At 46.6% G+C, this 17,077-nt stretch overlaps 1 protein-coding gene across 1 annotated transcript; it reads left to right on the top strand.

Annotated features, from left to right (window-relative positions):
* Positions 1-47: 47 nt before the first annotated feature.
* ttc17 (tetratricopeptide repeat domain 17) lies at positions 48-17,077 on the top strand. The gene is made up of 25 exons (XM_076018103.1): positions 48-257; positions 858-947; positions 1,124-1,293; positions 2,191-2,302; positions 2,561-2,692; positions 2,965-3,074; positions 3,265-3,412; positions 3,610-3,749; positions 4,978-5,138; positions 5,541-5,653; positions 5,769-5,921; positions 6,339-6,454; positions 6,662-6,818; positions 7,231-7,302; positions 8,156-8,383; positions 10,500-10,719; positions 12,726-12,842; positions 13,015-13,307; positions 13,523-13,676; positions 13,758-13,878; positions 14,432-14,591; positions 14,787-14,870; positions 15,498-15,617; positions 15,728-15,871; positions 15,998-17,077. The coding sequence occupies exons 1-25, from the start codon at positions 48-50 to the stop codon at positions 16,127-16,129; spliced, it is 3,657 nt and encodes a 1,218-aa protein (XP_075874218.1). The 3' UTR covers positions 16,130-17,077.

Raw genomic sequence — 17,077 nt, 5'->3', positions numbered from 1 at the left:
TGGCACTATGAGCGCCTCCCTCTGGCCGGAGGCCGAGGTGCACGCTGATGGTTGCCACAGGGCAAAAATTAATTCAGACAGAAAAAATGGCGGACCTGAGGAAAGTCTGTGCCGAGCCTTTGCCCTGCCGTGTCAACTGTACACGAAAGCCGTCATGCCCGGGAAAGCTTTTCATCTTCCTTTGCATTCTCATAGCGGACTCCGGCGGAGCTACGACCCACTGGGTTGTCACAGAGGACGGCAAAATCCAACAGCAGGTATGACGGCGAGCGTCAGTTGAAATCACTGAGTGGTGAGGCGGCTAGCGCCTGATGCTATTTTCGTTAGCATTGACGGTTACGTTTCGGCTCGAGAGCGGTTAAATTAACCGTCGCCGTCTCTTCTTGATTGGCAAAAGTTGCCCACGGGCTGAGGAAGTCTTGCTTTTGCCTTACAGTCATACAATAAAGTAAGATACTCGTTTGCCGCGTTCGGTTAGCATGATAGCTAACTCCAACATAAACCTGACGTTATCAGCAGAGGTTGTGATCAAGATGACCACTGGCCAAAGTCTCCCCAGTTCATGTCAATGGCAGCGACGGAAGCATCCTTTTGTTACATCGAGGGAAGTATAAATTTTGGTGGTTGCCTTCCATCGGCGACTACTGCTCTTCTAAAAGACATCATAGTAGTGCGTGTTTGTGACAGGCGGTGAGTGGAGCGTCAGCGATACGAAACCTGCACCTGAGCTGAATGTTACTCTCAAGTGTTTAACAATTCTCAATGCGTTGGCGTCGTTTGCGAGCTAAACATTCTACAGAACCTAGCGACTGTCATATTATTGCACTGTGTCATTGGAGCGTTGCATTTTGTTTCAGGTCCACTCCCCTTTAAATCTGAGGCATCCACATGATGTTGTCATTTTCATGAGGCAAGACGCTCGTGTGAACTACCTCAAGAAGCTGGAGGTGAGTGGGCAACGTCCGTATTAACGTTCCTTCACAGTTTACTTCTCACCATTACTTGTGAATTGTCATGAGACCATGTTGTCCATCTCCGTTATTCTGTGCGACAGCTACACGTTTATGCTCCTTGTGTCGACTAGCCCTCGTGAACTATTCGCTGTTGTCCCTCTCCCGAGCAGAAACAGCTTGTAGCGCAGAAGATTCACATCGAGGAGAACGAGGATAGGGACACAGGGCTGGAGCAGAGACACTACAAAGAAGACCCTGACTGTGTCATGGCCAAAGTTCCCCTTGGAGACCTGGACCTGTATGATGGCACGTTTATTTCATTGGAAAGTAAAGACATTAGGTGAGCACACCCTGATTAAACGCTAGGCTTTACACCGATCATATCGGCTATATCGGATCGGCCGATATTTGGCTTTTTTTTTTTCTTTTCTTTTTCGCAATCGGGCGTCATGCCATAAATCACCGATCAATGACGTCATGGTCGTGTTGAAACTTTTTTCATCTGTCTCATTTACTCCAAAGTAGTTTCACATCATCGACATGTTTACTTGTTTGTATCCGAGAGCTAATGATTCATGATTCAAAAAAACTTCATTTTCGTCTTCGTGCCTCTTCCTGTTTTGAGTACTGTCGCTATGTGACGGCACAATAAAGTTTCTTTGAATCTTCACGACAGCAACATCCATGGGCGACAAGGTGTGAAAGTTTTTCAAAGTGAGAGAAACAGACATAGCACGAGCTATCTGCAATATATGCAACGCTACAGTACCTCGCGGGGGAACGTCGTCAAAAAATTTCAACAGGACAAATTTAATGAGGCACTTGGAAAAGATACACACGGAGGAGCATGTCGAGTTCAAGAAACGCAGCGCGGAGAAAGAAAAAGAAAAGCAAACTCCGAAACGGAGGCTAAAGCAAGACAACTTTAGACAGTGCTCGTCCGTATAGTCGGGAAAGTGAGAAGGCAAGGGGTGTACATAAACAAGTCATTTAAATATTGCTCCTCACGTGATCGGTGATCGGCAAAAAAAATCGTGATTGTGTAAAGCCTATTAAACACACATTGTCTCCATTGTGGCTTCTTTATCTTTGTAGTTTGGTTGTAAAGTAAAGCTGGGATAGGATTTACAGTGGCAAGAAAGCAAAGGTTGCATGCACGGCATTGACACTGTCCAATTGAGACTTTCTTGATTGATTTGTTGTGTTGTTGTTTTTTTTTTTTTTTGGCCCTTTGCAGTCCTGACGATTACGTGGATTCTCGGTCAGCTTTGCCTCCGGATCTAGAGAAGCCTGACTGCACCAAAGTGTACGAACTTCCTTATAGTATCCACGCTTTCCAACATCTCAGGGTGAGTAAAATGCAAACTTCTATATCTTAGCAATTAAACGGACAAGATATGAATGGCTCACGTTAACGGTTCCGACCTGAAGCAACTTCCTTCACATTTATGAGGCCTCTGCCACGTGCTCAACATGCAGATTAGCCAGAATACTGTGCAATAGCCCTCCGCTTTGCCAGGTTTCTCAGTTGTTTTTAATCTCAAGTGTGTCTTTGGATGAAATGTACCATTGCCAGGTCACTAAGGCACTGGTTTTGTGTATTTCAGGGTGTGCAGGAGAGGGCGAACTTGACCTCCCCCATACTTTCTAAAGAGGATCCCATCTTTAGTTCACTGTCTCACAAGTTGGGCCGAAATGTTGATGAGGTGGGTCATCGTATCCATCAGGCCCTCTTGAGAGTAAGTCAAAACTATTCTTTTTCTTTCTTGTGAAAGGGAAATATTTCTTGCTATTTGTGTTAAGGTGCAAAAGCCATTTGCTGCTTGTCTTTGAGTAAATATGAGACTGATGTGTGTTGATCTTCAACAGTTAAAGTATTGTGCTCTACTGGAAAGTTTAACCAAAATGCACAAACTAAGGCGCCAAAGGCATTTCTACATTTATTCCTTTTTTTTTTTTTTTTTTCGTTGGCGTTGACCAAAACGTTTGTGTTGGCTGTGCCCATTTCAAGAACTCGTCTTCCTGGGTGCTGTACAACATGGCGTCATTTTACTGGCGGATGAAAAATGAACCTCAGAAGGCGGTGGACTGTGTGGTGCGCGCCCTGCACTTCTCACCAAGGTATCGTCGGGCCCGCGCCGAAGCCCCTGGCCGTTGCAACCTCTTGATTGAATCGGGGCAGCTTGCAGGTGTTTCGCAGGATTCTTACTGTGTGTGTGTGTGTGTGTGTGTGTGTGTGTGTGTGTGTGTGTGTGTGTGTGTGTGTGTGTGTGTGTGTGTGTGTGTGTGTGTGTGTGTGTTGCATATCAAGGCAGCAGAAGGACGTGGCCCTGGTCAACATGGCCAACGTCCTGCACCGCGCCCATTTCTCCGCCGACGCTGCTATCCTGGCCCACGCCGCCCTGGACCTCACCTCCGATCTGTTCACCAGCCACTACACCTTAGGAAACATTTACGCAGTAAGTCAAACACAAAGCCGTTGGTTCATGTATGTGAACATGTGCATTGTCATTCACACTTCGGTTTGGCAGTATTCCATCCATTAGCCTCTTTCCCACATGTTTGGTTTCTCACCGTTTAATGAAACACAATTCCGTTTTTGGCTTTTCTGTCACCGTGCTGTGTTTCATCTGCGCCTCTCTCACCGTCCACACAGATGCTGGGGGAATACAACCACTCGGTGCTGTGCTACGAGCAGGCGCTGCAGGCCCAGCCAGGCTTTGAGCAGGCCCTGAGGAGGAAGCACGCTGTGCTCTGTCAGCAGAAGCTGGAGCAGCGGCTGGAAGCTCAGCACAGGTAAGCAGGCTCCTATCCCAGCCGAAAGAGCTCCACTCTGTTTCCTCTCTGTCGTTGATTGTTGGAAGTCAGGGGTGTCAAACTCACTTTAGCTCACGGGCCAATAGAGGAAAGTCTATTCCTGAGCAGGCCGGACCGGTAAAATTTATGGTATAGTAATAACTTAAAATAACAACAGCTTCCCTTTGTTTTGCTTTGGTCGTGTTCTTGGCGCACTCTGCATGTGTCGTGGAAAAAAATAAAAGTTCTCTGACCAGGTGTGAAGATTTTTTTTTTACAAGAAATAGAGTACAATACAAACAAACAACAATGCCATCAAAATGAGAGCAAGCGAACAAAAAAAATAAGAGAGAGCAAGTGCGAGAAGCAAGTAGCGAGTGAGAATGAGAGCGAGAGCGTGCTGAGAGTGAGCCTACAAAAGATACTTATAGAGGAGGAGAGAGGATGTGTGATAAGGAATCTCAAAGATGCTGAGAGGCCGGAGCACGCAGGCTCCTAATGGCCTTGCTCACAGGCCTATTGCTGGGAAAGCGAGTGATACCAGACTCTCACAGGTGTGGGAGTGCACAAGGCAGTAACTCTACTAAGTAACATTAACGAAATGCAGGAACAAGTCGTACATTAAGACGTGCACAAGAAAAGTGGTAAATTCTCCAACTCTTTGACACCGTCGTCAAGGCCAGAACCCCTTCCCAGGAAGACAGGGACAGACAAGTGTAAACGGAGCATTAAACAGACATACAATGGTACAATGGTGCTCTTAACATGGGAAAAACATCATGCACTAACATGTGAATAACGACGTTAGAATAACAATTTTCCATTACAGCGTGCACTGCTCTCTTTTTTTGTCAGAGGCATTTTGAGGCAATGAGAGTGGCAAATAGGAGACGGAATAGATCAGGAAGGAAGACAGCGTAGCGTCAGAGTGGCTGTGCTTGGGCCCACTTGCTCAGCCCCGGCACTAACAGTTTGTTTGCACAGCGGAAAAGGCTGTTGCAACATCCAGTGGACACTTTTAGAGCAGCAGGTTCTTTAATTAAATCAGCTTGCGGGCTGGAAAAAACACATTTGTGGGCCTAATCTGGGCCGCCGGGCCGCATGTTTGACACCCCTGTAAATGGAATCAGAGTATTCCAGAGAGTTCCATTAAGTCGTATTCGTCCAGTGGCATAATGTCTGCTAATGAATGATGAATGAATGTCTTATTTTGCTCTGATATTTGCAGATCCCTGCAGAGGACGTTGAATGAGCTGAAGGAGTACCAGAAGCAGCACGACCACTACCTTCAGCAGCAGGAGGCGCTGGACAAATACAAGCTGCTCCAGGAGAAACAAATCCTGCGCAACATTATGCACGAAACCCAAATGGCCAAAGAAGCTCAGCTGGGTATGTCATGGATGTCCGATATTGACTTTCTTACTGATATCAGATATCTGGATATTGTCCAGCTCCAAATTTCCGATTCCGATATCAACCGATAGGATGTATGCGGGTCGTGGAATTAACACATTATGGCTAATTTGTTATTGTGACGTCACACTGGATGTCCCGCATGATGTCGTCAGTTACGAACAAGCTATTTTGTTAGCAGCCAGCCACTTAAGTAGCTATTAGTTGTTATTTACTATTTAGTAATACCAGGAAATTCGAGAAATTCGTTCTTTGTTATGACTACTAAATTAGGGAGAAAAAATAGTTTTTCCCCGATGCCAATATTTTCCGATGTGATTAATTATTAATGATGTGATTTGTAAGTGTGATTTTTTTTCTTTTCTTTGTGTGCTGCAGGGAACCATCAGATGTGCCGCCTAGGTCAGCAGCAGCGGAGCCTCCACTGCCCCTTTGACCTCCCCGTGCGCTACCACCGCGGTGATCTGTTCGAACACGTCCATCACGTCCAAGTCAGTCTTGAAAGTTATTTTTTGATTATTCTATCATGTGATGTAAAAATTTATATTTTACGTGACACAATTGGAACAAATGTGTTTTGTTTTTGTTTTTTGTCCCTCTGCGTAGTTCGGGGAAGATGTGTCCGTGGCTTCAAGCGTGGCACTCGTGTCCGAACGAAACTCCAACCAAACGGTGCCAAACCCTCAGCTGCATCCCTCGGTGTCTGGAGGACAAGACCCCGCTGCTGCCCTCTGGGGGAGCCAGCCGGACTACACAAGGGTGCGCCTGAAATGACGTTTTCCTTTTTCACTTTTCCTCTTCTTTATTTTCCTCCTCCTCCTCTTTTTTCCTGTCCACTCACCGGCTCTAAAGTGAACTCTTGTATAATAACAGATATTTATCATGTAACCAAAAAGAGAATGCTTCTGAAAGTGCTGACGTAACTGCAGAATACACCACCTTGTGGACAGTTGAGTCAACAGCAGAAGCAAGCAGTCTTAGATTCCAGCTTCTATGCCGCTTAAGGAAGTTCCCGACCCTGACCTGTGAAAGAATCATCCTGCTCTTTCCTGCAATAGCGTCTTCCTGAAAAAGCACTGAAGTGCAACTTGAACTGAAACGGCTTCTCGCGCAGCAGTGAAACTAATTGCAGATGGACAAAATGTGTCGCTTTCAAAAGTGTGTTTTTGCTTTAAGGAAATCCAGATGATGCTGTGGCCTCAAAAGAGTGACTGCATCAGTGAGTGTCCCAGTGTCCCTCCTGCTCACTCGCTGCCGACCTACTACCCTCCCCCCGAAACACAGGGCCTCAGGTAAATGCACCTCTCTGAGTCCACGGTGTTTGGTGGTGGTGATGCAGCGGCGTTCCGCTGGCCTTCCTTGGAACAAACTCCGTATCTGCTGCTTTGACTATTGTTTGGTTTTGGATTGTGGAGACGCAGACTGATGTCCTGAGGATAAACATGAATTCTGACGAGTGACAAATAACCCCAGAGTCGCGTGTTTCCCTTTTTCTTCAGCTCAGTGGCAGCCGTCCTCTATGGGAGCAGCAGCGTTCCCACTGCAGTGACTTTGCCAAACTGTGGTCCTCTCCCTCACCCGTACCCAGCTCTGTTGCCAGCATCGCTGGACCTGCCTCTGGAAGAGAAGGAGCTTCCAGACTCCTTTGCACTCAAGGTAAAAGACCTTTACTTTGAAGGGCCGTAGAATGAAAACGGTTAGGATCTCAAAAGTTTCCTTGATAGCTTTTGCTCATGAAGGTCTCGTCTACGCCATACTCCAATTTCGAGCCAGTCACACTTATGGTTTCTGAGCCTTGTGTTTTGAAAATATCTCACTTCTAGTTAGTCGGGGGTCATATAGGTCAGCGTTTATGAAAATTAGGTATGGATTCAAGGAAGGCATGGGTCTTTGTCTCATGATTCTACGACCTTTCTAGAGGGCGCTATGGCCTTTTTTGTGTTTTGGTCTATGTAGGGATCCGTACCTGTGTAGAAGTGCCGTAGTAGAAATGCTATTTCCTTAGGGTGCAGTTGTGATTGCCATCATGCAGGGTGACAGTCCAATCATTTTTTGTGTATGACTACAGATACTAGAGACGCGTAGCGGAGGATGGACGCTGGAGCAAATTGGCTCCAGATTGTCTCATGCCCTGAAACAAGTAAGAGGACATCGCACCCTTCTGTAATTGTTCAAGAATGCAACTCCCTGTATTTTTATTCTGGAGGGGGGGGGTGGGGGGGGGGGTTGTGGCTCTCTATGTATCTTCAGCTGCTGAGGACCCTGTGCATTTCCAACAATGTTGGAAAGTTGTCTTTTCCCTAATACACAGTAATGTAAAATTGAAATAACAAAGATTCATCTGAAATTAGCATGACACTATCAGATGGAAGGAATAGATCTGTGCGTCCAGTATTTGTTAGACCCACTTACTCAACTAAGCAATTGTTAAATTCATTGATCTTTGGATTTTTCATTATTTCCTTTGCCCCTAATCACAAAGAGAGCTTTTTCTAAATAGTTTGATTTTTAATTTTTTATATATAGATATATATGTATATACTACCAGTTCCAAGTCTGGACACACATTCTCAACCAATTTCTTTTTATTTATATTTTTTTTTAAAATCTTTACAACTTTCTACACTGCAGATAGACACTGAATACATCAAATATATGAGCAAGATATATGTAATTATGCAGCTAAGAAAAACACGTTAAAATCAATCTAAATGGGCTTTTTGTGAAAGGCGTCTATTTTGAAGAATTGAGGTGTAAAACGTGTTTGCGTTTTTTTACGCTTTTTTTGTTTCCTGTATAATTCCATGTGTGTCCATATGTAGTTTTGTTGCCTTCAGTGAGACACTGCAATGTCAATAGTCATGAGAATGAAAGAAAATACATTAAATTCATAGGGTGTGTCCAAACGTTTGACTGGTAGTGTGTATATTTCCAAGAATCTCAAAAGCATTCATTTACTTTTTTGGAAGTTGACCGTATTTCTGCACGTGCAGGCCACCGCGGTCCCACGCTGGCAAGTCCACAACGAGGCCGCTCTCTTCTGGCGGGCCAAAGGCAACGGCAGCCGCGCCCTGCAGTGCTTGCGCCAGGCGCTGAACTCGGCCCCGTCCACCCACCGCCACTTGGTCCTCACCAACGCTGCCAACCTGCTGCTGCACCACGGCCTGACCTCCCACGCGCAGACGCAGCTGGAGCAGGCGCTGGCGCTCAATGCATCAGAGGTAAAGTACCTGTGTCTTTGTCCTTTTTCTAACGGATTAAAGTCAAAACCGTCCGTTTGCAAAAGCGCAGACATCCACATTTCTATCGGGTATCTGTGTTAAAAAAAAAAAAAAAAACACGACACAATATTTGATGTTCTGTGCTGAGCTCATGACATTGATCTGACCGAGTGCAACTATGTGATTTTTCTCAACCTGTGTGGCCTGGCTGCAGAAACAGTGCACCACCATAACCAGTCACACTGTTAGTTGCCACAGAAGAAAACCCATCGTGATTAAAGACTGCGTCAACTTTCAATGCCAGCTCACTCCAAACCAGTGTTGTTTTTGGCAGGCATTTTAGATTTAGTCTTAGTCATAGTCTTTCGGACGAAATGATTCTTCGTTTTAGTCACATTTTAGTCATTTTGTATCCTTGGTGGTTTTAGTCGACTAAAACTCAAATAGATTTTAGTCAATTTTTTGTCAACGAAATCACTAAAGGTTATGGTCCAGGTTGAGTTAGTTTTTTTAAAAGATGTTTATCAATAAGGCCAAAAATGACATTGAATCCAAAAGTTGACAGGTCATATGAAGTGCAATTGAATTCATAAAGCAGTTTGTTTGCCTAACCCTTTTGTAAAATAACTCATTCCTTACCACCACTTACCAGATTGATGTCTCTCTAGCCTAGACTTCCCAATTGAGTGGAATCTGTTTATTATTATTATACTCCACAAGTTAAGAGACAAAAGATTCTTTCTTTGGTTTTATTTTTGAGAACCATCAAAAGTGCAATCACAAAGTGATAAAAACAGATATAACACTAGGCACACACCAATAGTTCTGAGACCCATCAAAAGTGCAATCATGAAGTGATCTGAACAGATATTGTCATTGAAATAGGCACATTGACCAACATCTGCTCAGCATTGTTTTAAAACAATATAGACACCAACACAGTCAACTAAAGCCTCATTTATACTTAGTGGCATACTGGTGTGCTGCTTAGTAAATAGCGGATACACAAGCTCACCATGTGTTACGAACGTGATGCGTGGTGAGCTTGTGTATCTGCTATTTTGCATCTGACGTCCCCTTCATACGGAAGACAGTGCACCGTTTGTGCCTGGAACTCTGTAACGTGACTCACGTACCCTTGCGGCTTTAGCCTGAAGGCGATAAGGCTCGACGTGCAATAATAAAGCATATAACATGACACCATAACTAACTTTAGCCCGTCGAAGCAACGCAGCTAGCCACCCGTCCCGTTTTCCCCAGAATTGTTCTCTTTTTTCAACTCCTGTCCCGGGAAAAATAAAATCTCTCCCGGGACACAATTTGTCACGTTTATTAGGGAAAATGACAAAACCTCATTTGATTTCCGTCTATGGTCTACTACCGTAAAATACGCGATTGTCCCATATTTGGCAACTAAAAAACCTGTCCCATAATGAACTGATACGGGACGCACTTCACTTTGTCCCTTATATTTCGGGGACGCCTCCGCCCCCCCGGCGTCGGCAGACTTGAGAGATCGGAACCCCCCCACGCCCGAGACGTCCCGGATTTGAATCTCTAGGAGGTGGCAACGCAAACGTTTTCGTCGAGTCTCGTCTCCTCAACGAAAACGCGCATTCCTCTCGTCACAATTTAGTCATCAAATACTTACGTTCGTCACGAAAAAAAAGAGGCGTTGACGAAATAATTTCGTCAACGTCATCGTCAACGAAAACAACACTGCTCCAAACACTGCTTACGCAGCGCCACTGCAACCTTTGGTATTTAAACCAAAGGTTTGTATGTAACAATGTCTAAAACCAGCGAGGTGTGTTTGAAAATACACCTTTTTATTTTAGAAATACAAAAAGTGCCATTTGTAACTAAATGGCCCTAGCATCTGGAATGCAAGCCTAAGGAAAAAACGTAGCCAGCTACCACAGGTGTTATGCGTGTCATGTCAAAGTTGATCAAATGTAGTCAGAAGAGAAGTTTTTTTTTTTCATTTTGAATGCTTAATTTGCTGAAACACTTTTCTGCTACCTGCTAGCAAGTCAAGCCCAAGGTCTGTTTTCATCAGCGCTTGACGTCTGTGTCTTCTTCTCCTCCTCCTCCTCCTCCTCCTCCCTCCACGCAGCCTCACAGCCTCTTCAGCCTGGTGAGCGTGCACTTGGCCCAGGGCAACATGACGGGCGCCCTGGCTTTGTTCCGCCACGTCCTGACCGCCGCGCTCTCCACTTCCTCTTCCTTCTCTTCGCTGGCCGGCTGCGAGCAGTGTCGCTCCAGCCTGCCTCTGCTGCGCTGCCTGCAGTTTTATCCCTTCCTCTACAACCTGTCACAGCGGCAGCCCTGCGCAGGTGAGCCACTCCAAAGCTCTGACGCTTCAGTTTCACCGCTCTCATCGCCACTAAGTTATTGTTTGTTTTTTTGAGAGTTCCAAGGCAAACACTAAAAAAAAAACACACTGGTTTTCCAGATCTCCTAATTCTGAGAAAAGATCTCGTAATTATGAGATGAGGATCTTGCAATGCGCTTTCCGTACCTGCGCAGTGTTGACGTACTAATATTAATACCATCCTCAGTTTTAAGAAATGCAAATATTTCCCAGTGTCTCAAACTGAGAAGGTAGTAACAGCAGGGTCACTGCGATGGCGCCATCACTGCCCACATATTAGAAAGGATTCACAGTTTCCTTTTTCTTTATTTTATTTCATAATTTCGAGATCCTGATCTGGTAATTGCAAGATCTTATCTCATAATCACGAGATAAGTTTCCTAAAAAAAATAAAATAGAAAAAAATCCAGTGAATGCAATGTGCTTCCATACACAGGTGAGTTTCAACATTCTGTAACCTGGAAAAAACAATTATATATATTTATTTTGCACGCCTAAGAATTCCTCATTTTCCTCCTGCGTTTGTTTCACAATGTCACTTATTTGTGTTGTTCAGGCTCATTCTTGTCCCGGCTTGGCCAGCTTGTTGCTCCCGTGCGTGCAAGTTGTTTCAGGTGTGACCGCAGTCTCAGCAGGTGTCAATAAAGTTAATGTAAGAAAACGGTGCAAAAGCAGCCAGTTGGTATTGAGCAGCCAAACAAACAAGGAGAAGAAATGATCATTTATCATTCAGTACATTAGAGTCAGATTGTGAGTAGGTAGCAGATAGTTCACCACTTGTTTCTGATTTCAAGACGAGGGTTTGTGACCTGCGCCGTCCCTCCGAGCCCGAAGAGTACGGAATAAGCCGTCCAAGTAGCTGCGAGGAGAAACACTAGAGCGCTTCTGGAACTTCTTTTTTATTCATATCAGTAGGAGTGAAGAGAAAAGTGCTTTGAAGTGGAGAAATGTTGCCGCTTAATAATTTAAGCCGCAGAAAATAGCTGCCGCCAAAATTAGAACGGTCTATATTTTCACCGTTGCAAAGCTAAATATTGCCGCCGCGAAGCACACGCAGTGCACGGGGCTTGGAGAAGCTCTCATGAAACACGCCCACCTCACGCTGGGTCAGAAAGGTTGGACTACATGTAGCGGGGGGGGACTACAACTTTCCCACTCATGAAACGCGTTCCAGCTGTCATCCCTCCCACGCGCTCGATCCTGTTGCAAGTGTCGCTGCAGTCAACAATTGGCAATCATTTCTTCCCACTTCCTTTTCCATTCTGCTGCCAAAACCTTCACATTCACATCGCCGGTTACAGGCGATGATTTTTTTTAGAAGCTCTCACGTCCGTTTCCAACAACGGCATTTTGACAACGCAAACGAACCTAAGCAGCAAATCCTGCTTGGTTCGGATTGACGAGCCGGTTTCCACATTTAAACCGGAGACGTGTGAGCGTTTCTGTGTAACATCTAGTTTTCTAAGTTAAAAGTTGGAATCGGCAAGAAAAAAAAACAAAAAACGAAGTCATCATTTCAGAACGCAAGAGCAGTGAAAGTATTATGTTGTGTCTTCTGTCTTGCTCTGTCACCGCTCCCATAGGCAGAAGCAACAACTGACCTTTTAAAATAGATGCTGTCAGTGTCAGCACTAACTTTTGACAGCACACTGACTCCAGGTAAAGCCCTGGCTCGCCCACCAACCCGCTCGATGCTTTCCGGTTTGGTTCAGTCGCTTCTTTTTTTGTAGGTTCTTAAAAAAAACCAACACAGATTCAGCAAAAGCAGAATATAGTATCGACAGCATCAATGAGGCTTCGTCAGTGCAGGAGCAGGACGGTTTTCCACGGCGCCGGTTTCTATTTTTCCACGGCGCCGGTTTCTATTTTTCCACGTCGCCTTGCAGTTTTTCCTGGACGGCCAGTCTGACTGATTCCTGCGTTTTCAACAAAGTGTTCCTCTCTCTCCCGGCCCTGTGCTCGACTCAGAGGGAGAAGCCTGTGTGACGGAGGAGGAGCTGGGAATCCAGCTGGAAGAGTGGGAGGCCAGCGAGGAGAAGCAGGACGCACCGCTGTCCGCCATGGACGACCAGCTGCTCTTTGAAAGTAAAGATCCCATTTCTTCATTTCTTTATTCATTGCAGCTTGTTGACCTCCGAGACTTTGGCGTGAGCTGACTTCTTATTTGTAGAACTGTGATCCATACGTCTGTATATGTATCGCACCTCACACGTCGACGTTGACGCTGGTTCTCCCCGATCTGACCTCTCACCCCCAGAGGTGGTCGTGGACAGTAACGGCTCGGGCGAGGCGGCCGGACAGCAGCCGCCCTCCCCCTCCGCTCTGGGGTCGGACCAAGCGGCCGGCGTGTTCGGAGGCGGCGGCGACGGCGAGGAGGACTGGCAGCTGAAGGAGGACCTGATGGGAGCCTTTGAGGGGGCGCTCGACGTCGGAGGCAAACGAGGGGACCTCCGGGGAATCCGGGTGCTAAAGAACGACCGGGTCATGGGCGCCCGCGCCGGAGGCGGGCCCTGCTTCGGAAACTGCGAGGACGATGACGGAGCCGAGTGGGTGAGCAGCGCCCAGCCGTCTTTGGCAGCATGACGCCAAAAAAATAAAATCCCCCCCTTTTTTTTCTTTTTTTTTTCGCTTGTTTTTTGTTGTTTTGAAGGTAAATCCAGTTTTCCTTCACTTTATTGCTTGGTTTATGCCTCCATATGACAACACAGTTCGGCCAAATGCCCCTCAAGTGAACCGATTGCTAAGGTCACTGTACTGTTCCTCAGATCACCTTCCAAGTGAAGCGGGTCAAGAAGGCTAAAGCGGACGGAGCTGACGGTGCCGCAGGCTCCGACGACAGCCTGAACGGGGAGTCGCTCACCGGAGGCCAGTCCGTGCTGGAGATCAGTGGGCCCACCATCCCATCGCCCGGACCCTCAGGTGTGACACATCGGCGTGAAACGGGGGATTGGGAGGGGTGAAAGAGACGCCTTTGTTAACCGGTGTCTTCATGCGAGGCAGGTCGCTGGAGGGATTACACCAGTCTGGGCTGGCCCGGGCCCGAGGAGTGCCAGCGGACACGGAGGGTGGACCTCACCACCGTGGCCAGCACCTGGTTAGCGGTTTCCGCCAAGAACATCGAGTAAGACCCTCGCTGTCCCATTAGCACTCTTGTTTCTTGCTGTGCTGGAGGAAAAAGAAAAACTTTAACGGTTAAGCGTGTAACAGTTGGAGATTTTGAAGAAGAAACAGCGACATCAAGTGGTTACATTTCAGATTGCAGCGCTCTTTCGCTCTCCTTCCCCCCCCCCTCCTGAGCTTGCCAATGAAATACGGTGGCCTGCGCACCCAAACCTGGATACCTCGTCCACCTTCTTCTTCGTTGGTTTATTTTAGGATGTGAGCAGTCACCCTAAATAAATACACGCTGTCTGGCAGCTGGATTGTTCACACCAGGCTTCCTTAGAAATAAAACGATGCAAGATAGCTGCTACCTGGGATCAAGAGCCTTTCTCTGTGTATATTCTTATGTTTATATATAAGAGAACCGTTCTAAGGGTATTTATGGGCAGAATATGAAGCTTTTACCTTTATACAAATAATAAATCGAGTCAAATATTACACACTGGACCTTTAAATCTTCTTTGAGTTGTTTAAGCTAAAAAAAACATTTTTTTCTTGTTGCTTCCTCGCAGTATCACGGAGCACATAGACTTCGCCACCCCCCTGCAGGAGCCCGCAGCCGAGCCTTTGTGCAACGCCAACCTCGCCGCCAGCATGCACACCCTCGACCACCTGGCGGGCGTGGCCAATCGCGCCGCCATCCACTACACTGGAGAGAGTCAACTACGTGAAGTAGGTTGGGGGAAGGGCGGGGGGGATCTCGATGGCACCGGTGCACTTTGATTTGTTTTAATTAAAGTCTGAACAGCCTTGAACACAGTTCTGGTTGACATGAGAGATAAAGTGCACAAACCGTGAATAAGATGGTGCATTCAATGTCGCCCCAAAGCCACCGGTCTCACGTGTGTGTCTGCGCGCACGTTGCAGGTCTTGCAGAACCTGGGCAAAGACAAGTTCTCCCCTCAGTCCTTTGAGCAGGTGGGCACCCGCATCGCCAAAGTCCTGGAGAAGGTGAGTACACATGGATTTAACTTCCTGTTGCTGACTGAACTATAGAACCCATGTTCGGCTCCCGGCCGCTGCTGACAAAAACCCCACCCGTCTCCACATACGCCAAGCCCCCCCCCCCCAAGTCCCAAGATGGCGGCCCATTCATTCCAATGGAGTTGCTCACCCGGCACACACGCCGGAAACGTTTTTTGACTCCCGCATTAATGGGCCCATAAAGCAGTAGTGTCACTGTCATGCCTCTGCAACTCACATGATCTATTTAGCCAATCAGAACGATCCTGGAGAGCGTCACTTACAGACACGAAACGGAACGAGCTTCTGATTGGCTCAGAATCAGAAGCTCTTTTCTGGTGATTTTCTGGCCTTTATCGTTTTTTTTAAAAAATGACTAAAAGACCATAGCTGAAAAATCTACAATAGAAAGATTTGCTTTGAATCGCGTTTCAGGTCACAGTCGTCCTGTCAGCCGTTTCAAAGAAGTTTATTTTTGTATTGCGGTCTATGGGAGATGGGATTTTTTTGGCTGCAGTACCGCAAATGGCCACTGGCCACCGCCATATTGCCAATCTGGTATCCAGGTCTTTTGATACATCCATGATATAGACGTGTCTTGTTGACCCGCTGCAGAACCAAACATCGTGGGTATTATCCAGCATGGCTGCCCTCTACTGGAGGGTGAAAGGTCAAGGCAAGAGGGCCATCGACTGCCTGCGCCAGGCCCTCAACTACGCCCCCCATCACATGAAGGCAAGTGGACAGCATCCGATCCCTGCCGCCGACTGGTTTTCTAATTGGGTAGCGAGGCGGCGGAGCTGAATATTTCTCTCCCCCCACCCCCCCCTCTTGCTGCACACCAGGACGTGCCCCTCATCAGCCTGGCCAACATCTTCCAGAACGCCCGGCTGTGGGAGGACGCGCTCACCGTCGCCCGCATGGCCGTGGAGATCGCGCCGCACTTTGTGGTGAACCACTTCACTCTGGCCAACGTCTACATCACGATGGTAGCCGCTTCCCTTTCTTTCTTCTTTTGTCCATTGTGATTTGTCCCGCCGCTGGGCGAGTCGTGTCGTGTCCCGTCCCCGCCTCCTCTGACGCCGTCGTTCTCCCCCCGTTTTCCGCACACCCAGGAGGAGTTTGAGAAAGCGATGCGTTGGTACGAGTCCACTTTGAAGCTGCAGCCGGAGTTTGCGCCCGCCAAGGACCGACTGAGGACCATCCAGTGTTACCTGCTCACCAAGAGGGACCGGCGCCAGCCCTGAACCACGCAGCCGTCTGGGTCGCCACCTTCAGAGTATTCAGACGCGTCTGTGGGGGGTGTGTGGGAAGGGGGGGGGGGTGCATCGGCGGAACGTTTTCTTTATGTTTTTCGGGATCGAGAGCTCCTCACATTTAAAGTCAACTGTAGATAATTTGCCAAACAACTCGCGTGTCAAAGGCAGGGCCTCTTGTTGTCTAACAGGCAGGAAGTTTAAAAAAAAAAAAAAAGAAAAAAGGAAAAACCCAGATATTCATAGGATCGCTTGACTTGCAAAAAAGAAAAAAAACTTTAAAAAAAAAAATGAAGGGAGGATAAATTAAGACTCTCGTATTCCACTTAATTCTTCTGCAGTATTTTAATTCAGTCTTTGCTGATTAGAGCTATAGCTCATTCTCATGCTGTTAAAATCACGGTGGTTGGAAGAGATGGTTTTGGGTTGGGGGGGGGGGGGGTACTTGAGGATAATAACACCAAACGGCCTGAAGATGGCGCCATAATTTAATGTAACTTCATTCAGGGGTTCAAGTTCAAAGGACGGCGTTCTGTATTTAAGGTTGTCGCTGAGACTGGCTGGGAGTCCAGCGCCTCCAATAACGGTAACAACAACAACAATAATAATAATAATAATAATAATAATTTAAAAAAAGAAAAAAAAAGAAACATCCACCTCATGAAATAGATAAATAAAATCTCAGCACTTTTTGCTCTGCACTTCTTTCTGTATCATTCCTATTTATATGGGACCTACAAGCTGTTTGACTTTGAATACAAGGTGAGTGAGGAATTGACATTTGATGCTGCCTGTTTGCGTTTGGAAGTCACAGGGCAGGAAAAAGGGATTTGGCTTTTACCATTTTTTTTTTAATTTAAAGAAAAAAGGGGGAACAGCTTTTAAAGTGGAATCTGTATTAGATGTACAGTATTAAAGGCAGTGTGTGGAGTTCATCAC

Source organism: Nelusetta ayraudi, unplaced genomic scaffold (assembly GCF_046127955.1).
Source record: "Nelusetta ayraudi isolate G7.1 ecotype Tasmania unplaced genomic scaffold, CSIRO-AGI_Nayr_v1 ptg000002l, whole genome shotgun sequence".
NCBI classification, from domain to species: domain Eukaryota; kingdom Metazoa; phylum Chordata; class Actinopteri; order Tetraodontiformes; family Monacanthidae; genus Nelusetta; species Nelusetta ayraudi.
Note: the sequence above shows the minus strand (reverse complement) of the source record. Positions and strands in the feature narration are given on the sequence as shown.